This window comes from Impatiens glandulifera, chromosome 4, assembly GCF_907164915.1.
Source record: "Impatiens glandulifera chromosome 4, dImpGla2.1, whole genome shotgun sequence".
Taxonomy (NCBI): domain Eukaryota; kingdom Viridiplantae; phylum Streptophyta; class Magnoliopsida; order Ericales; family Balsaminaceae; genus Impatiens; species Impatiens glandulifera.
The window spans coordinates 50,356,691-50,379,469 of NC_061865.1; the positions used below are offsets into that span (position 1 = coordinate 50,356,691).

Sequence of the window (22,779 nt, forward strand, 5' to 3'; positions counted from 1 at the left end):
AGAAGAAGAAGAAGAAGAAGAAATGAAGAAAATGGGTGGACGAAGAAAAGGCTTCTCTTTTCAATTCTTCTGTTACCTATTTCCCTCCCAACCCAACAGAAGAGAAGCTCCCTTCTTTTATAAACAACAAAGGTCTCTCCATCTTTCTTCGTTATCCTCCCATTCTTCAAAGCAAGGTGGGAGAGACCAGAATGTTCCATTAAGATAACAGAAATCAAATTATCAGGGAAGGGAGACACAGAGATTCATTATTGTCCTGCTCTTCCCTTCCTTCCTTGATCTTCTTTGCTACCTATCCATTTCTGCAAATCATATATAGTTCCAATGGAGGATATCAAGGACGAACAAATTGATCTAGTAAGTCTCTATTTTACTTTATGTTTGATGAATATCCCAGCTGAGAATTCTCCATTTTTGGAATGTGGGTCAGGAACATATACCGATTGAGGAAGTCTTTCTTCAGCTAAAATGTTCGAGACAGGGTTTGACAACAGAGGAAGGAGAAAAGAGGCTTCAATATTTTGGTCCTAACAAGCTTGAGGAGAAAAAGGCACTTTTTTTCTCTTCCTTTATGTTCATTTAATCATTTCCCATGCATCTTACATTAAATTTGAGTAAAAACTCCTTTCTTCCTCAAACAGGAATGCAAGATTCTCAAGTTCTTGGGTTTCATGTGGAACCCTCTTTCATGGGTGATGGAGACTGCTGCGATTATGGCAATTGCCCTCGCCAATGGAGGGGTAATGATGATGATGATGATGATATCTGTCTCGTTTTTTTTATTTATTTCTGTTGTTCTGTCATGGACATAGCTGAAGAAGAAGGTTTTAATGATCATACAGGGACAGCCTACAGATTGGCAGGACTTTGTGGGAATTGTTGTGCTTCTTATTATCAACTCAACCATAAGCTTCATTGAAGAAAACAATGCAGGAAATGCAGCTGCTGCTTTAATGGCTGGTCTTGCTCCCAAAGCTAAGGTACTATTATGGCTATCTTTGTTCCATTTAAACACTTTATGTTTAAGGCTATCTTTGGATCTTTATAATTGGAATGATTGGATTATGTAACAACTAATAATATTGATAATAGAAATTATGGTTTACAATAAAGAAGGGACTAGACAGACATTCTCTATTCTATTTGGAGAAATCATGTCATTGTGATTCTGAAGTGGAAATGATGGAAGTGAAATCATATACATTCAAATTCCTTATTTTAATTGAATTTGAATTCTTGATCAATGTATGAACTATTTTCCAATTTGGGAAGGTTTTGAGGGATGGAAAGTGGAATGAAGAAGATGCATGGATCTTGGTCCCTGGAGATTTGATCAGCGTCAAACTAGGCGATATAATCCCAGCTGATTCTCGCCTTCTAGAAGGAGATGCGCTAAAAATTGATCAGTCAGCCTTAACGGGTGAGTCCTTACCCGTAACAAAGTACCCTGGAGATGAAGTTTTCTCCGGTTCGACCTGTAAACAAGGCGAGATTGAGGCTGTTGTTATTGCCACCGGAGTCCATACATTCTTCGGAAAGGCTGCTCATCTCGTGGACAGCACCAATCAAGTTGGCCATTTCCAACAGGTCTTAACTGCAATAGGGAATTTCTGTATATGCTCTATTGCTGTTGGTATGTTGATTGAGATAGTGGTGATGTATCCCATTCAAAAAAGGAAATACAGAGATGGTATTAATAACCTGTTGGTTCTACTTATCGGAGGAATCCCAATTGCCATGCCAACTGTTCTTTCTGTTACGATGGCTATCGGGTCCCACCGTTTGTCGGAACAAGGTGCCATCACTAAGAGGATGACTGCTATCGAGGAGATGGCTGGAATGGATGTTCTTTGTAGTGACAAGACAGGAACTCTAACGCTCAATAAGCTCACAGTTGACAAGACCTTGATCGAGGTGAATAACTGTCAGTTTATTTTAAAATGAAAAAAATAACTGTTTCATGCTAGCTTCAAAAAATGGGCTTTGGTCTCTTGAATATAGGTTTTCTCCAACGAGTGTGATAAAGATGATGTCATTCTACATGCTGCTCGAGCCTCCAGAGTCGAAAACCAAGATGCTATTGACGCTTCAATCGTCAACATGTTGGGTGACCCTAAGGAGGTATATATATAATGCTACTCTTTTCAAATGTTAGTTAACATGACTAAAAAAATTTGTATCAATAGGCAAGAGTTGGGATTACTGAACTGCATTTCCTTCCTTTCAATCCTGTCGATAAACGAACTGCTATTACCTATATTGATGCCATCGGAAATTGGCGCAGAAGCAGCAAGGGAGCACCCGAGCAAGTAAATATAACTGTTACCCTTTATTTAGTTTTTTCTAGCTGCAGCCTGTCTGCAGAATCCATCATTAACTAAATTGCTTTTGTGTATATCAGATAATTGATCTTTGCGATATGAACGTTGAATCGAAGAAGAGGGCTCATGATATCATTGATAATTTTGCTAACCGTGGTCTTCGCTCGCTAGCTGTCGCAATACAGGTGATTGTTTCGCATCATTTTGTTACTGATAAGTTCTAAAACAATGCCCAACTGAATTGATCTTTTCTGTTTTTAAGTCTGTACCTGAGAAGACCAAGGAGAGTGCAGGTGGTCCATGGGAATTCGTTGGTCTCTTGCCTCTTTTCGATCCACCAAGGCACGATAGTGCAGAAACAATTCGTAAAGCCCTTGATCTTGGTGTCAATGTTAAGATGATAACAGGAGATCAGCTTGCTATAGGAAAAGAAACTGGACGCAGGCTTGGAATGGGAACCAACATGTATCCATCTTCTTCCCTTCTCGGCCAGAATAAGGACGAGTCGATTGCTTCTATTCCTATCGACGAACTCATTGAGAGGGCTGATGGCTTTGCAGGGGTCTTCCCAGGTAAAATATACAAGAATTGAGATTTATATGAAACTAACTACTAGATGACTGATAATTTTGTTTGTTTTAGAGCACAAGTATGAGATTGTTAAGAAACTACAAGAGAGAAAGCATATAGTAGGAATGACTGGAGATGGTGTGAATGATGCTCCAGCTTTGAAGAAAGCTGACATTGGTATCGCTGTGGCTGATGCAACCGATGCTGCCAGGAGTGCTTCGGACATAGTCTTGACCGAACCGGGGCTTAGTGTGATCGTCAGTGCTGTTCTAACGAGCAGAGCAATTTTCCAGAGGATGAAGAATTACACCATTTACGCTGTCTCGATCACAATCCGCATTGTTGTGGGATTCATGCTCATCGCTCTCATATGGGAATTCGACTTTGCTCCTTTCATGGTTTTGATTATAGCTATTTTGAACGACGGAACCATCATGACTATCTCCAAGGATAGAGTGAAGCCTTCTCCTGTTCCTGATTGTTGGAAACTCAATGAGATCTTTGCCACAGGCATTGTTCTTGGAACCTACCAAGCTCTCATGACTGTTGTCTTCTTTTGGCTTGCTTCCGACACCGACTTCTTCTCAGTAAGTTTTCGAATACAGAAACAGAAACAAAAGTTTTTCCAAATGGTGCCAGTCTAAAACATATGAAATATAATTTTGCAGCAAACTTTTGGCGTTAGATCAATCTCAGGTCAAGTAGACGAGCTCACAGCTGCTTTGTACCTTCAAGTTAGCATCATCAGTCAGGCGCTTATATTCGTAACAAGGTCTCGAAGCTGGTCTTTCGTCGAACGCCCCGGTCTCTTGCTTATCTTGGCCTTCCTTGCAGCTCAGTTGGTAAGTGAGAAGATTCAATTCTCAATAAGAACACATAAACTCTGGTTTTAAAAAATGAAAGAAAAAAAAAGTGAACCAACAACTGTTTTGTTGCTACAATAGGTGGCAACTGTCATTGCTGTGTATGCAAACTGGGAATTTGCTCATATGAAAGCAATTGGATGGGAATGGGCCGGGGTCATCTGGCTTTTCAGTATCGTCACCTATTTTCCACTCGATATCCTCAAGTTCATTATACGATATGCAATGAGTGGCAAGGCTTGGGATAATATGATCGAGAACAAGGTTAGCAAAACAAAAAAGTTCAACTTTTTAGAAATGTGAGCTTATTATATTCTTTTTCAAATAAATTATAGACTGCTTTCACAACCAAGAAGGACTATGGAAAAGGCGAAAGAGAAGCACAATGGGCTACTGCTCAACGAACCCTTCACGGTCTACATACCCCAGAACCTTCGACTTTATTCAACGATAAACACAGCTACAGAGAGTTATCCGAAATAGCAGAGCAAGCCAAGAGACGCGCTGAAGTTGCCAGGTAAGCATCCTAAACAAAAAATAGAAACTAGCAAATATTTTTTTCGAAGGAAAGAAAATGAGAATTGTTGTCTATTCTTTATAGATTGAGAGAGCTTCGTACACTAAAGGGCCATGTTGAATCAGTAGGGAAGCTGAAGGGATTGGATATTGACAACATTCAACAACACTACACTGTTTAATAAGACAGGTTCAAAAGAAAGTGACAGTGAAACTCGATTTGCCACAACGATAATATTAGCAAAGAACTATAACCATCTCTTTCTATTACCTTATCGATTTATTTGTCTAAAAGAACTACGGATATTGTATATTCGGATGTAAATGACAAGTATCACATTCTTATTCCTTGTTGTTTTTCGACACGTTTATATAAAACACAGCCAAGGCCAACTATATTATTAACAAAGTACAACAGCATACACTCGCAATCGAATCAATAATTTTGTATGGTAAAAGATAATATTAACATATATTATGTATACATCTTGTAACTAATATTGAATTTCCTCATTTATGGCTTCAAACCTGACACAAGAAGCTGTAAAACGTCTTTCATGGATGGTCTATTTTGAGTGCAGAGCAAAGCAGCTTCAAGGACCAATTTGATCTCCTCTTGAAAAGCAATGGAGGATTTAGAGGAGACAACTCCATTCTCAAGATAAATCTCTCTTAAGAGAGCCTCGGTTGGTTTACTCACTTCATCATGTTTTGCATTACCATTTGTCAAGACTTCTAGAATCATCTGTCCAAAGTTGTATATGTCCATGTAGAGTTCCTCCTTACCTATTTTCAATTACATTAGTCTTACAATTTTGAAATGATCCAGAAAAAAGGAAAGAAGAAAAGAAGTTGTTTTACCTGTTTCCTTGCCTGTATCAGTCATACTCAAGAATTTGAACCCAGTTTCAGCTAAACGAGGCTCCATATTTTCATCAAAAACTATATTGACAGTTTTCAAGCCACCATGAGGTATTGGAGGAGAACAATCATGATGAAGAAAGACGAGTCCCTTTGCAATCCCAACTATTATTTTGTACTTAGTTGGCCAACTGGTCTTCATGCTCAACTTTTCAGCCAAATTCCCATCGGGCGAGTAATCATACAATATATATGCAGTATTCTCGTTATAGCAAACGCCCAACAAGCTTGTCAAGTTCTTATGCCTTGCATTTCCCAACCGGGTTATAAATTCCATTGTTTCCTTCGCATCCCACTTGATCATCATCCTCTTCACCAGAACTGTAATTCCTGTGGGGAGGACAGCTTTACAAGAAACGGCTGAATTAAAGCTCTTTAAGATCTCGTTTGGAGTAAGCTGAGGAATCCCATTGAACGACACCATTTTCCACTTGCTATTTACTCGTCTTCTCAAGTAAAGTAAGCCGAAAAGTGTAGCTGTTATGAAAAGGACAACACAAGCACATACTATAAGTACCCAAGCGAGATTTTGTGTTCTTCTAATCCCCTTTTCCAAACGAGTCTCGGTTGGGCATGATTGTAACGGTTCTCCACACAGTGCAGCATTTCCGATGAAAGCATTAACATCCATCGTCCTAAATCGAAGAGGAACTGAACCGGAGATTTGGTTGAAGGAAAGATTGAGAAGTTTTAGATTTGAAGAATTTATGAACTTATTTGGAATTTGACCGTTTAATTGGTTATGTGAAAGGTCTAGAACAGATAGAACTGGCAGAGAAGCAAACTCCTCAGGCAAGTGGCCGGTTAAGTTGTTGCTGGATAAGTTTATAGTCTCGAGAACTTGGCAATGGGATATGGTTTCTGTGATTGAACCGGATAAGTGATTTGAGTTCAATTCAATGATAGAAAGTGACTCACAGGAATTGAAAGGTGGGATTTTTCCCTTAATCCCACAAGAGAAAGCTGAGAAATTCTGAAGAAATGGAAGTGAAAATATATTTTCCGGCAGAGAACCTTCCAAAAGTGGATTGTTAGAAACATTAAAGTATTGAAGAGTTGATGCATTTGAAAGATCTAAAGGGATCCCACCGGTGAAACTATTCCTAGAGATATCAATGTATGTAAGATTTGGGAGATTGATGAAATTGAAAGAGATATCACCTGAGAAACGATTGTTCTCGAATCGGACTCGAACCAGGGAAGAACAGTTAGCAAGAGAATCGGAGATTTCGCCAGAGAAATTGTTGGAAAAGAGGATTAATTTGAGTAAAGATCCGTTTGAACAGATGTCAGGTGGTATACTCCCAGTGAAATTATTGGTTGAGATATCAACCCATTTAAGCTTAGAACTTCTTCCCAAGCTTTCTGGAATTGAGCCATGAAAGAAATTGTTCCATATCAGAAGAGATTCCAGAGAAGGAAGAAGAGCAATTCCTTCTGGGAAAATCCCACCCATGTTATTACACATGAGACTGAGAAGTTTAAGGTTCTTCAGCTCTGAAAACCTCTCTGGAATTGACCCAGAAAGTTGATTATCAGAAAGATCCAAATCAATAAGAGTCGAGATATTACTCAATTCAGCCGGAACAAAGCCTGTAAACTGATTTCTGAAGAGGAAAAGTGACTTAAGCTTCGTCAAGTTACCAAATTCATTCGGAATCGAACCAGACAAGTTAGCACCAGCAATGTCAAGATACTGAATCTCTCTCATGTTCCCCATTTGCCATGGAATACTTCCTTCATAAGAATTATACCCAATCTCCATATGGGTCACCATTGAAAGCTGACCCAACTCCGGCGGAATTTTGCCGGTTAAGGAATTTCCGGCCAAGTGAATATACTCAAGTTTCTTGAACGAGCCGTACTGTGAAGGGATCGAGCCACTGAAGTAACTCCCAGCTAAGTTCAACACCTTTAACGTCTCAATCTGAGAAACCTCCGCCGGTAATGACCCGGAAAAGCTGTTGCTGAAAGCATCTAGAACAACCAGGTGATGCATGTTGGAGGACCCATTTGGGAAATTTCCTGAAAAATTGTTCATGCTTATGTCTAATGTTCTTAGATTGGTGAGATTGAAGATCTGAATCGGGAGATTCTCTGAAAGAGAGTTATCACTGAGGTTGAGTTCAACTAGGTCAGTGAAGAGACTGAACTGCCGTCCTGATAACCTTCCGCCAAGCTTCTTCATGGATAAGTCCAGTCCAATAACCATAGTTGAATTCTTGTCACAGATCACACCAGACCAAGAACATGCCAATATTGTTGTTTCCTGTGATGGGTTTTGTCCAGATGGAATGGACCAATCTCCCAAACTGTTAGTATCATCAACTAGCTCGGATTTTAAGCTCAGAAGTGCGTCTGAGAATGGGTCAATGGCTGAAGAAACAACCAGTGCCATGTAAGAGGTAGCAAGAAGATGAAGAAGAAGAAGAACCAAGTATGAATTCTTGAAAACATCCATTGGAGAAACTTTCAATGAGTTTGCCAGTTCTACACTATCTATGAGAAGGAAATTCAAAATCTAAAACCCTACTCCCAAACTCACAAAGCAGAGACTGTATGTGAGAGAGACTCAAGAGAGAAGGGTGAAAATGAAGAATCAATAGTTGTGCGTGTGAGTTATGCTATTTCGAGTGATTGGCAAGAGAAAAAAATGCATGGGGAATAGAGAAAGCTTTAGTCTTGATTCACTTTGATATGAAAATATGTTATTGGGATTACTTTTGAATACAAGGGTCCATTAGAGGGCTTGTCTAAATGGATGATGTTTGCCATTAACTTATATCACTTTATGCCTTTTGTTAATTTGGGAGCAATTTTCTTCTTCTTCTTTTCTCACTTGGGGGTGAATTCCATGACTTTTTCTGCAGTTTTATGACCCATCTATCTATCAATTGAATTCCAATCTCAATGGGCCATATAATAATGGAGTTGTTATCCAACCAACATAAAAAATAAAACCTTTATTTTTGTGTTTCATCAACAATTATGAAATGTTTGTTTATGTTAAAATGCTTATTTAAAGTATCACAACCATGATGACTAATAATGTATGTGTGTTAATGGTGAATTATTCTACACATTCTAATAATTTACACTTAAAATGATTTTTAACCTTTAGTGTGTTTTAAGAAATGCTTATGATTATGGAGGATGATGTTTTATAGAATGTTCTTAATCTCTATTTATGGAAATATGAGGTTTGAATTGGAGTACAAAAAATGAAAAAGTATGGTCTTTTTCATCTCATTTATTGGTAGATTATTTAGGTAAAAAGAAATCATAAAATACATGAGATTCCAATATTTTACATTGAGTATAAACCATCTCGAACAACTTTTGAATTATCTTTCTCTACTTTTTATTTGTTGTCGTACTTTAAATTTTACTTTTTTTATCGGTTAATGTTAATGTCATTTGTTTTTGTTACTTATTTTCACTACATATATAAAATGATCTATTTTAAAGAAAAATGATTTGAATATTTCTTTTCTTTTTTAAATATTGAGATATATTAATTCAACCCTAAACTCTATCTCTATCTCTTTTCTCTACTTTGGGATACTAAATACATTAAAAAAAAAAAAAATTGGACCTTTTATAAGATTAGTGAAGATGTTAATTAAGAGAATAAGTAACTTAAGCCAACAAAATCTAAGGTGAGGTTAATTAAGACAGAAGAAGCAAATTGGACTGATCCAAACTAAGAAAATATTGTAACTTATAACTATTCATATAATAATTTGTTTTACACTGTTTTTACACAGTTTATTTCTATAATTAGTAATATATATTTTTCTTACAAAGGTTATTCAAATAATTTATCATCATTGTACCTATTACTTTTATCAATTAAAATAATTAATTTATCATCTAAAATATTGAAATATTTCTTTATTTTTTAAAATTATTTTTGTATTAAATATTATTACCTTTTAATTTTTTTCATCGAATAATTTTATTTTTCATAACCCCAAACAAACAAATTAAATTATTTAAATAAACTCAATTCAAACAAGGCTTTAGTAAGTATTTTTAGCATTTAAAAAGATTCTTTTTTTTAGCTAAATTCCAGATTAGTGAAAGTGATTTAGGAGGTAGTCAAATAAAATGTTTAGCAATGAATAATTATGTTGTGGAATATTAAGATAATGATGTTCAAATAGTATCTTCATAATGATGGGAATCTTGACCCACTAAACTAATTAAGTGCCTTATGCAACTTGAATTTATTAATTAAATTCATCTACAAGAGAAATATGTCTAGCATTAAAAACCACTTTCAATTTTTCAATTTAATAATTATATTGGGACAATTTTTTATTTTATTAATTCTTAGAAAATGATAACACAATAATCCACCACAATACCCTGAAGCTTTAATTTGGTTTGAATTATAACTAAGACCACAGTGTTCGTATATACTCTGACCACTCTATAAAAAAAAAGCAGAAAAAAAGTCTTGCATTGTTTTATTGATGAAAATAAATAGTTTTATATTAAAGTAAAAAACAAATGTCTATAAAGAAATGTTTGAATGGCATTATTTTGGTTAATTAATTTTTAATTTATTATTAATTATATAACTCAAATTTATTAATTAAAATATTAAAATATTTTTTTAAAATATATAAATTATTATTATATATATTAATAACATATAAATATTTATATAAAAAGTTAACTTTCTCACCATCAACATTATTCAAAATATTAAATAATTCAATATTTTATTTGAATAGACATTCTACTGAATTGATATTTAAATATTGAACTTGATCATTTTCATTAAATAAGACTTAAATTTTAAATCATGTCATATAAAACCTCCTCTCAAACAAACGAACATATGTATTCTACTTTATTATTATTATTATAGTAATTTTATTTTCATAACTAATTTATCACAATACTAAACAATAGTAATTATCTCTTTTCGATTTTTCATATATTTTCATATATATATATATATATAACATTTCATCTGCATTCGATAATTTAAAACGCGTATATTTCAAAAAAAAAATACTCCATTTAAAACACAAATACGTCTAAATTGGTAGAACGCACATAAAATTACGCTGTGAAAAATAAATATTAAATTTATCTCTTCTTAAATTTTCAAATATTTTATTAGATCACACATTTTCTCGGTCATCAAACTACTTTCGACAAATTAGAATGCATGGATTTAAAAAATAATAGTAAAATTTTAAAATACACCCAAAACGTCAATAATTTTTTTTTTATATAACAAACTAATTAAAACACAAAATGATATTTTTTTTTTCTATTTGAAACAAATCTCAAAATACTAAATTTGTGATAAAAAATTTTAACTTCATGTCTAATTTGATAAAAAAAAAAAAAAACTCCAAATTTTAACTTTAAATAACAATTTACTAGTCTAAGTTACTAAGAGCAACTTCATCAGCTACTCTAAATCTGAGTATCTAAAATACATTAAAATGACATAAACCTACTTTAGCATCTCAAATTTTAACTAGTCAATACATCAGTTACTTTAAATTTTACAATTTTATCTTACAAAATTATAAAATATTCATTCCCTCCAAAATCTATTATTATAATAAGAGAGAAAGAGGAGAGAAAGAATGATAGAGAAGAGAGAGGAGGGAGAAAGAATTATTAAAAAATTATAGAAGAGAGAGGAGAGAAAGAATTATTAAAAAATTATAGAATTTGTATTTAGTATGCTAAAATTAAATTAGGAGAGTCAAAATTTTAGAATTTTCTATTTTAGAATTAATGTTTAGATTAACTGATGTATGGTCTTTTTTTAAGATTTTTTTTGTTAAAAAATCTAATATAACATAGATGATTGTATTTAGAGTAACAAATGCCCTTGCTCTAATAACTATTAATGAATCTAGTTGGTAGAATTTATGCATTAAGAAAAGTCGCCTCAAAATAAATATACATATATTTTTTTATTTAGACCATTAATTTTATACCAATAGGCTTAATTATATTTTCTGATTTTTTTTTTTTTTTTTTTAAAGATAAAATTTGAATAAGTCCTCAAAGTATTTTCAAGCTTCTAGCCCCATTGGACACTGGGACTGGTATAATTGAAGTAATTAAGACAAAAACAATCGATCGAGCCATCATTTTCTTCTTTTTTATTTTCAGAATTGAGTTAAAAGCTGTCTTCACTTTCCTTCAATCGACCTCAAAATGTATATGGAACTTAAACCCTAGTTTGGCTAGCTGCCATTATTATTGCATACGATGGAGACGTATGCATGATCATTTCTCTACATTATTGCATAATGCCATGCATGTATTTATTAGTATATATATTAATTATTTAAAAAAAATTCTCTATATATTTTTGGATGATCTATCTAACATACTATGACTACATTTTATTTCATAATTTTTTTTATATAACAAGAAGTCATTATAATAAAAATATTGTTCAAGTCAACTTTTTTTATGGCCATGGAGAGAACTGAACTTAGGACGATGTATATATAATTTATCTTAAAAATGAAGAGACAACTAATATAAGGTTAATTATTATTATTAAATTAAAATACATAAAAGTTTGTAGGTAATAATTTTTCTTTTTAGGATGAGCTTAAATCTAATAGATCCCTGCCCTAAAAATAATAGTTATAATTAACCTGGTTAATTTGAACATGAATAAGAGTAAAATATCCAATTGTCATGGTTGGGAATGGTTTGTTATTATAAACCCTATACAAATCTTGAACAAATAGAGCTCTTAGAATTATTTAGGTTTTTTCCATTTTATATGATTATGTAGAATTCGTTGGTTCTGTATTTCAACTTTAAAGATTTTTGTTTTGAAAATTACTGCTCAAATGACGGAAAAGAATCACTAATTGGGGGTCAAAGTCGTTATCTTTGGCAGTAAAATCACAAAATTACATGTATACAACAAATTAAATACAAAATAAATGAATTTTCTTGACCAACACAGTTGAGTAGGAGTAAATATTCATAATAAAATTCAATTAAGATAAAAAAAAAGTTAAAATCTTTAGTTGACTTTAAAATTTTTTACGATTTACTTTTCACGGTTACATTCCATTATAACTCCTCCTTAATTTTCCTCCTTAAAATTCAGACTAAAGACTTAGATTCAGGAATTGGAGAAAATTAGAGTTGGGATGCGCTTGAAAAAAAATTGAGATAAAAATAAAAAATAAAGAGAATTTTTTTGATAAAACAAATAGATAAATATAAGTTTTACCAATTTTTTATAATTATATAAACAAACAGTAAATTATATTGAATTTATTTTTAAAATAAGGAGGTAATGTCACATTTTTACCGTAAAAAAATATATTATTTTTTCGGGGTAAGTTTCAGCCTACCGAGCCACTATATAGATTCGGTCCCTGCTTAGATCGCATGCAATGATCATGAAATCAAATGTTCTATGGAAATTTTTCTTAATGGAATCTCAATAACCTTGATAACTAAGAAACATATGATAATCATTGTTGAGTTTAGGCATTGCCAATAATAAGTTTTACCGAAAAATCTAATATATATTAAAACTAAACATTAGAGTTGTTGATGAGAAGGGATGACTAAAGTTGATTAAATAAAAGTCTGAACCTTGACAAGATTTGGATATGTAATAACGGACAAAAATTGCACCACTTATCGAGAGTTTGTGGTCTGGTCCAAGGGTTTTAAGTCAAGGTTAGGTACTCCATATATTGTAATGCTTCTTAAAAAAACTTGGGTATTAATTAATAATAAAATAGATTTATTAAATATGAATAATCTCAATTTTCATTTTTAAAAGATATAGGACGTGTTTGATTGAGATTATAAACTAAACATTTAATGTTTGCGTAATAAATTGTTAAAGTAATTTTTATCTAATAAACTAACTCAAAATTAGTATCAAACACATTTTACGTTTAAACATAATTTTCTCTTTAACTCTATCATTTAACTGAATAAATTAAAAAGAATAAACTGATTACAAACTAAATTCTATTAAACTTATCTGAAAATAAATTGAATAAGCAGAAACACAAGTATATTTTGAATCAAACCTATTCAATTATCATAATATAAATAAAGTTTATATTCAAGCTAATTAAATTAAATAAAGGATAGAATTTGTTTTAAAAGTCTATTTTATTTTAAAGAAAATAAATAATTTAAATGAGAATATGAAAATAAGTAAGTTTTAGACAAATACAGTAAACTTTTACCGAAGTTTCCTTGTTTTGAGCTTTTCTCAAGAAGTTGCTTTTTATATAGTCCAAAACGAACCATTCCACCATGGAATTGAATTATTAATATATACATAATTTATTGTCATTTTAAAAATTAACGTGACAAAATTATTGCCATAGTACAATAAAATATTATTAAAATTAAATGCCGCAAGTTTAGTCACAGGAACCACTGCACACTTTCTGTGATGACAATAAATGCATGTCTTAAACTTTAATAGAATTTCCTAAAATTAAGTGTATAGGACAAACACTTTTAACATAAAATAATAATATTTTCAATTGACCTTTAGAATATATATTTTTTAAACAGAATCATATAATGAACCTCAATTCTAATAATTTAGGCTGCTGGGTTTAATTCGGTTTTCTAAAATGGGCTTATAATTGTTTACGTACTAATTTGTTAATTAATTTTAACTAATAAATTAATAAAGAATGGTAATTTAACAGATTTTTTATTTAAATACAATTTGTTTTCTACTTTCTTCCTTCTAGTATATAATATCAGCTTTTAAATTTATAATTTTTACCTTTTTTATTTCTTATCATTTATGTTTATTTTTTATTTATTCTCGTTCATCATTTTATTTATTATTATTTTTCTTTCTATATTTTATATAATTATTAAATATTATATATATATATATATATTAAATTAATTATTTATATAAAATTATTATTATAATAATAAAACATATATACATATTCTTCTTCCTCTTTAAACAAAATAAAAGTGACACAATAAATTTAAATTTATATATCTTGACCTTATTTTTATTTATTATTCAAAAAATATAATATTAATTTTAAAAATAATTAATTATATATTTGTATATAACACATAAATAAAATATTAACAAATAAAGAGTATACTTTTATATTATTAAACAAAGTCGCATAAACAAATACTAAACAAAATTATAGATACAATCTTTTAAATTTTATTTAATAATTTTTAAACCTACTCTTATGTTTAATATTTTATTTTATTTATACTAATTAAAATTTAAAATTATATATTAATAAAAATTATAAAATTATAAAATTAATATATTAATATAATTTATTTTAAGTCAGATTATGTTTTAATTTTTTAATATTTAAATTAAGTTAATAAAAAATATATAAAATCATATATATGCATATAATCATAATAATAATTATTATTAAATATTGTTACAAATATAAAAAATAAAAAATGTTAATATAAAATAAATTAGTTCGACTCGTACAAACTGAATTAAATTTACCTTTACCAAATCAAAATAAGTGCAGTACAATTAAAATTATGAGCCAAATAAGTTGGACCAATAAAGAATTTATTTTTAATTTATTAAATAAAAAAATTATATTGTTTTTATTAAATTGAAATCTTAAATATTTAATAATTTATCTTAAACAAATATTTAAAAGCTATTATTTTTTTTTCTCTATTTTCTTCTTTCCTAAATATCTAAAATTTAAAATCTTTCTTATCTAAAATTTATGATTACAATATATATAAATAAAATTCAAAATAACTATTTTTTATTTTTTTATAATCAACAATATTATTTTATTCACCGTATTAGATAACTTAATTTATTAAATTAAATACTAATTTAAAAAATATAATAAAATACATTTAAAGACTCTTAAATAAATAATTAAATAAATTCAAAATCAAGATCAATCAACAAAATTTAAATAATATAAAATTTATTTAATTAAATTAGTCACTTACAGACTCATGCTTCAAATAAATAAATAAAAAATCTATAAGCTTAAGTTAATGGCCATTCTTAACTTTGATCCTTAACGGGCTACAAAAGAACTATAAATAATACTTGAGCACGTTTTCTAACAAATATAAATGGGCTATTAAATTGAATTAATGCGTTTAGGCCCATATCTCTTGGCCCATATGTATCCACACTAGGCTATATTATTATTATTATTATTATTATTATTATTATTATTATTATATCTAAAGTTTGATTATCATGAAATTAGAAACTAGATGAAGTGAGATGTTCAACCTATATATCTGTCATGGCTAAGGATGACAATTTGAAACCGTCCCGTAAAAACCGAACCGAATTATCTCGTTTGGGACGATTTTTCCCCGAAATCGAACGAAGATGGGGCGGGATGATATTTGTGTCTCCCGTCTCGCCCCGACCCGACCCGATTTCACCCCGTTTTCTCCCCGATTCTGCCTCAAATACCATAAACATAATTAAATATATTAAATCACTAATATATTTATTTATTTACTATATTTTATAAGAGTATTAAAATTATTTCTTTATAATAATATAAAATTTTAATATATTACAATATATATTATATTAAAAAATTGGTTTATATAATTTTATTGCATAATATTTATTTTTTATTTTAAATAAAAATGATTAATGTTGCCCCGCGGGATTCCTCGAAACCAAAAAAATCAAACGGGGCGGGAATGGTATTAAAAAATCCCCGAAATTAAAACGTGGCGGGGATTGTAATTGCATTCCCCGCCCCGAACCGCCCCATTGTCATTTCTAGTCATAGCAGTTGTGCATGGAAAGTATGGCTCATCAATAATTGAAAACCTGCTAATAATATCGATGCTAATAATATTATTAAATTCTCTACTTTATTGTAACAAAAACAATATACTCTGAAATATTAAGAAGCCGACCCGAGTTTTGGGCTACCCAGCCCTCGATAAAAAAAAGTTCGACATTTTTTTACCTAGTTCTAGTTTAAAAAATTGATAAAAAAAAATTAGATTTTGATGAGATTTGAATTAATAACCAAATAAAAGTTTTAAATTTTATTTTGAACCATTAAATTATAAAATTTTATGTTTAAAATTATAATAAATTTAATTAAATATCTTACTATATTTAATAAATAGACTGCCTTAACCCGAGAATTTGCTGACCTTATCTAAGGGTAGGCTTGCCTGTATAGTACATAATATACACTTAATTACAATATAAAGAGAAACACATATAACCAAATTAAGCCCATTCGTGTGTATAATTATACAAATTGGTTCATGAACTTACTATACCATTTTACAACAAATACAACTCTATATGTTTTGTTCCTAACAATTGAACGTGGATGATAACAAATAGCACATTTATAAATGTGAAAATACTTAGCACATTTTCATATAACAAATATAAATGGGCTATTAAATTGAATTAGTGTATTTGGCCGTATTGAATCAACTTTTTGGAAAAAGTCAATTATTAATTCTTTGATACACATATAAAACTCAAACACATCATATTCTTTGTTAATAATTAGTAAACTATCATAAGTCAATATTTGATGGGATGATAAATGAGATGAATTATATATACAAATTAAACGTGACATATATCTCAAGATAGGATTGAGAGTATCAACATCACATCAAGAACATCATATCTAAGTACTAAATAGTTTTGGGTTATTTAAATAACTTATAAAAATTAAACATTATTTCACTCCCTCTCTCATTCATAAAATCATTAATCAAAATATCAAAATGCTCTCTACTTAAAATTATTATTTTTTATTTTATTTATATATCAATACCATTTAAGTGTTACCAAAACAAAATTTTTACCTCTTCAAAATCATTATCAATCATCATTTTTCTCTCTCTCCAGAATATTCAAATAATCTTTGCCGAAAAAGCATTTAATGTGTTAGGTTCTCTCATATATATCACTAGTAAAGTATGTTTTTTTAACGAGAGCAAGAACTCTAGGTGAAAGTTAATATGCCCTCGGTAATAATTTTCACCGAGAGCGTGTTGGTGATATGACTGTCAGTGAAAAAAAAATTAATATCACCGAAAGCATTTGTCGCTCTCGAAATAATTAAGTTTTTTTTACCGAGAGAAGAGTCAATGCTTGTCCATGTGGATTGATTTTCATCAACAATGATGGAGTTATAGATTGTTAAAAAACGTTACGACCATTGAACAAATTTGGTTGACGGGGCTTCCATTCAAAGCTGTTAACACTACTCCTTCCGACTTTTTCAACTTTATCTCTATCTCTTCTATGATTGAATAACAGAAGTGCCCTCTCAAAGATCCATTACTATACTTTAGAGTAACGAAAAAACATTTCATGGGGGTGAAAAAAGTAGGTTACAACAATGGATTCGATTCGTTATCAACTTGGAGTAAAGGAAGCTTAAAGCGGATAATCCGATTTTCTAAAAATAAAATTATAATCTTCCATTTCTCTCTCATTCTTCTCCAATTCCCTTTTCCCTGTTCTCCATTTCTATCGGCCTTAAATCCACCGGCGACCAGATCCATAACCCACTATCAAACATCGATGCAATTTGAAATAGGTGACGATTCTGAAGAGAGGTGAGTACTTGGACTCAAAGATAAAAGTTGTTAGATCTAAAAACCTCATCGTATTTGGAATTGGAAGGATTGGACCTGTTCCGGATCTATTCTCTAAACAGTTTAAAATTGGTGATTTGAGATCTATTTCATCTCCGGTTTCACTTCCTTCCCCTGTTCTATGTAAACGCGCTGAGACCTATGTAGGATCTACTATATCAATATCTCCATCGTCTAATACTACCAGTTGAGAAGAAGAAGAGAGTGTCCTTACCTGGCGCAATGGATGGTCACTTGGAAGGAAGTTGTCAACTATTTTACCATAAATTTCATAAGTAGAGAAGTGGATAAGGTGCTTGTTATATTCCGAACGGTATTTAACCTAAAAACGAGAATCAACTTCAATCAATCTCAAGAAAAGTAGTGGTTAAAAACACTTGACATTCAATAACTGAATAACTGAAGGTAAAAACATAAATGTATACCTCAGGAAGTGCGGCAATGAAATTATTGTAAATTGTATCAAGAGGACGAGTATTGTAATTTGCCGGAGTATAGATCGCTGCCAGATTTATAGTCTAGATCACAAACAAATCCAAAAGTTATATCCATAAGAAGACAAGGCATAGTTTAAAGTTCCAGGTGGTGAAAATTTATAAGAAATATAGCGGTTTTTGATAAATTTAATTGAGTGTTTACTGAATGATTTATGAAATCTCTCTCTTTAAACACTAGAGAGAAAAACCGAAAGTTATTTGAAAAACTTTCGGTATTGTCTCAAGAGAAAAATCCGAGAGATAATAGATAATCTCTTGGATTTTTCCTTGGGACAATACCGAAGGTTTTATAAATAACTTTCGGTTTTCCCTCGAGGATATAGGTATATCTTTCGGTATTACCATTCAAAACCAAAAGATAATTGAAAAACTTTTAGTATTTGACTTCTTCATTTTTTTAATTTAATTAGTGTTTCACTTTCTAATTAGCTTGAATAACATTAATTTAACACATTTTATATCTTTAAAAATTACACAATCCCAACACTTCCTTATAATCAAACTCTACACACATCCTTATTATCATCAAACATAAACATATACACTTTTTTATATAATCAAACACAATCATATATATTTATAAAATTAATCACAATCCCTACACTTCAAAAATAACACACACTTGACTAGTTTAAGAGTTTATACAACCTAAAATATTGAAATAACCAAATTAGTGAAAAACAAATACCGACAATTTTCAATTATCTTTCGATTTTGAATGAAATAGCGAGAGATTTATTAAACATCCTTCGTTATTGACTTTAACACATGTTTTTTAGGGGAAAAGTCAAAACCGAGAGATATTTGAAAAACTTTCACTAATATCCCATCCCAACACTTAGAATTATTTTATATTTTTTTAAGAGAGAGACAAAACCGAGAGATATTTGAAAACTTTCGCTAATAACCCATCCCCAAACATAGAATTATTTTCTATTTTTTTGCGAAAGAGCCAAAACCGAGAGATGTTTGAAAAACTTTCGCTACTATGAATTATTTTCACTAGTGGAAAATGAGGTTTTGGTAACGAAGGTTAGTAACGGCGCTATAGCGCCCTTACTGAAAGTTTTTATCAATAACGGTTTAATATATCTGTTACTGATATTAAGATATCAGTAACAGCCGTTTAAAACCGTTAGTGATAAAGATTTTTAGTAACGGTCATAAGAAATATCCATTACAGACACTAGTGTTTTTATTCTTCTTTTTGAAATGAGAATATCAGTAACGGTTTTAAAGATAACTGTTACTGATATGCATTCATTTAAAAAAATTCACAAGAGGTATTAGTGACGGTTTTAGAAAACTTTTACTGATATATACATTGGTAACGGTTTACTAAAACCGTTACTAATATGTAATGGGTATCGGTAACGGTAATACTAAAACCATTACTAATATGTATTTAGTTAATTTTTTTATAAGAGGTATCAGTAACGGTTTTCGAAAACCCTTACTGATACATACAATTGTAACGGTTATACTAAAACCGTTACAAATACCCTAATATAACCTAATTATACTGTCTTCTTTCTTTTTTTCTTCTTTCTTCCTTCTCTTCTCTTCTTTTCTTCTCCGCTCTCATTCCTATCTCCATCGCTATTTTCAGCCACCCATACGGGAAGAACTACTCCACAATTTCTTCTGTCTATGTGACCGGCCCACCGTCTGGTCCACTTATAGAGCAACCCGATTCGGAAGTTGAGGTTTCCAAGTTGAAAGACATTGAAGATTTGTCTAATCCGTTAAGTTGGCGAATGTTGTGGACTCTCCTCATCCGCCATAAATTGAGAATCTCTATTGCTTTCATCAGTCTAATTGGAGCCACATGTTGCACTCTCTCTATGCCCTTGTATTCTGGTAACATCCCTTCCCTCAAATATAAATGAGGCATATGTTATAGAAATGAGGCATATGTTATAGAAAGATAGGAACTTCAGTTCGTGATTATAAGACTAGAGTAAAGTTAGTTTGGTCTATGTGTGACAAAAAAAGAAGGGTCCTCTTTCTGAACCTTAATTTAGTGATTTCGAATATGCTTTTACTAGAGTGGATATGGTCTCAATGAACGCACTTCATATCCCTTATTGACTAGTAACACACTATTGTCCCTCATTGTTAGTGTGATTGTGAGAGAGAGCGTGGAAAGTTAGACCACCAGCTTTTAACAATTTGCATTCTTTTCCTCTTTTTTTTGTTCATTCAATTTCGCTGCTTTCCTCAATTAGTTAAAAAATGAAATTGGATAATATTATAACAATGGAGAGGAAGAGGTTAAAAAATTAATGTGCCATCTTAGCAACATTGATCTAATGTAGAATTCAAGAAAACCTGGGATTGATGATATCTTGCGCAAATTTAGATCTCAATTTGGCACAAATGGAATTGAACGAGTAATTTGAATATCTTATGCAAGCTGAGAGGTGAAAATGTGTTTCTTCCTGCTCATTATCTTACTGTATTTTAGTATATATCAACATTGTTTTGAAAGATTTGATTATAAGTTGTGACCAACAGTTATCTTTCCTCCCTAAATTTTTACCTTTTCAAATGGATATGTGTGTTTACCAATGACAAGTAAGTTGTGTTTCAGTGACGTTATTAATGTCTACTTATTATTTTCAGGAAAGTTCTTTGAGGTACTCATAGGCAAGGGTGACAAACCTCTTTGGGATGTCATTAGTAAGATTGCCATTCTGTATATTTAAGAGCCAGTTTTTACAATCTTCTTTATTGTGAATTTGAGCACTACATGGGAGAAGGTAATGTCAAACTTACGAGCACAGATGTATAAAAAGATTTTAACCCACAAGGTACACAAACATTTATATTAATCTCTTTTATGTTTTACTTGGTAGTCTTTTTTGTATCTCTCGTATCATTGTTTTTCATCATTTTGAATGTTGGTTCATGTCCAATATATAATCGTCATTATGAGGAAAAAAAATTAATCTATTATATTGTGTTTTCCCAGCATTGTTTCTTTATACGTATTTCTTTGATACAGTTCGAGGCTTCCACAAATCAAGAATTAAATCAGAGGATTCCTTTATTTGATCCTCCATCTAAAAATCGTTGTAGTGTTTCTCACATTAAGCTTATGGTAAGCTTTTTTATATTCTGTTTCTGTTCAAATTTTAGGGAATTTGTAATTTTTGCCATTGTTGGATACTTTTTAGCAGATCATTGGTGAATGATTCTTTTATCCTTCTTTATTTGATGTGTAGGTCGAGCAAGACTCTAATGAAGTTTATGCTCAAGTTACTTTAATGTCAGAGCAAGATGTAAGACCTAAACAGCTAGCTCCTAAATCTATTTAATGTTGACAGCGTTTAACTGAAGTGTACACTGCTTTATATTGTTTAAACAACTTTATTTAATGATGAATTCTGGATTTGTGATTGTGATTTGTGGATGATTGTGGTTTTTGGATTATGATTGTGGTCTTTAGATTGATGATTGTGGTTTTGGAATATATTAATGGTTTTACAAAATGGATAATTATTATTCTTTATATAGGTACAAATATGAAATATTAAAAAAAAAACGATTATGTTTTTTAGTAACGGTATAAAACATAAGAAAATCGTTACTAGTAATATATCAGTAACGATTTTATAAATAAGAAAAATGTTATTAGTAACGCTTTATTTGTAACGGTTTAAACTTGGCTAAAACTGTTACTAATGCTTTATCTGTAACTGTTTAACTTTGACTAAAATCGTTACTGTTGTTAGAGGAGTATCAATAACGGCTTTCAAAAAATGTTACAAATACTAGAAGAGTATCAATAACGCTCATTTCTGTGACGAATGGTAACGGTTTTATTCGTCGTTACGAAATATTATCAGTAACGACTTTTGAGGCTTTCAGTAACGGTTTTCGCCCTTACTGATACCCCTTTTTCTACTAGTGTTTCGTGTTTGGGAGTTAGTGGTATTTCCGATAGTTTTATATAAAACATTCGATAAAAAACCATATTATCGAAAGTATTATACACCTCTCAGAAAATATTTCTAATAACGAAAGATTTCTTCTTGTCGGGACCTTTACCGAAGATTTATAAATCTCTTAGTAAAATTTGTCGATGAATGTCTCCTTTTCACTAGTGATTCTTAATGTTGATACGATGAAACTAGATGTGATCTGTCTAGGGGAGTGAATTAGGTTCAAGGAGATGATGCTCGCAGAAAAAGAGAGAGAGATTTGCAGAAATGAAAAGGAAGAAGAGAGGAAGAAATAGTTGGGTTGAAAAAGAGTTGAACAACTGAAATTAATTAATTAGGTCAAATTTAATTTTTTTTACCAAGAGCAAAATTTAATCCTCGGTGATATTATTATCACCGAGGGCATTATTTCGCTCTCAGCAATAATTCTTGGTAATTGTTCATTTTTTACTAGTAGGAAGAATGTTTTTTTAACTAATTAATAAAGAGGTACTATTAGTAT

General features: G+C 30.9%; 1 protein-coding gene and 1 pseudogene across 1 annotated transcript; one reads left to right on the forward strand and one right to left on the reverse strand.

The window, feature by feature from the left end:
* Positions 1–324: 324 nt before the first annotated feature.
* On the forward strand, positions 325–4,618 carry LOC124935336 (annotated as a pseudogene).
* LOC124936687 (leucine-rich repeat receptor-like protein kinase TDR) lies at positions 4,584–7,958 on the reverse strand. The gene is made up of 2 exons (XM_047477206.1): positions 5,132–7,958; positions 4,584–5,056 (listed from the first exon to the last, which is right to left on the reverse strand). Exons 1-2 carry the CDS (start codon positions 7,650–7,652, stop codon positions 4,785–4,787), a joined length of 2,793 nt encoding a protein of 930 aa, XP_047333162.1. The 5' UTR covers positions 7,653–7,958; the 3' UTR covers positions 4,584–4,784.
* Between the last annotated feature and the right edge of the window lie 14,821 nt (positions 7,959–22,779).

Coding starts and splice junctions, on each gene's coding strand:
- LOC124936687 (XM_047477206.1), bottom strand. CDS start 7,652: ATGGATGTTTTCAAGAATTCATACTTGGTTCTTCTTCTTCTTCATCTT. Junction 5,057..5,131: donor TGATACAGGCAAGGAAACAG/GTAAAACAACTT, acceptor AATTGAAAATAG/GTAAGGAGGAACTCTACATG.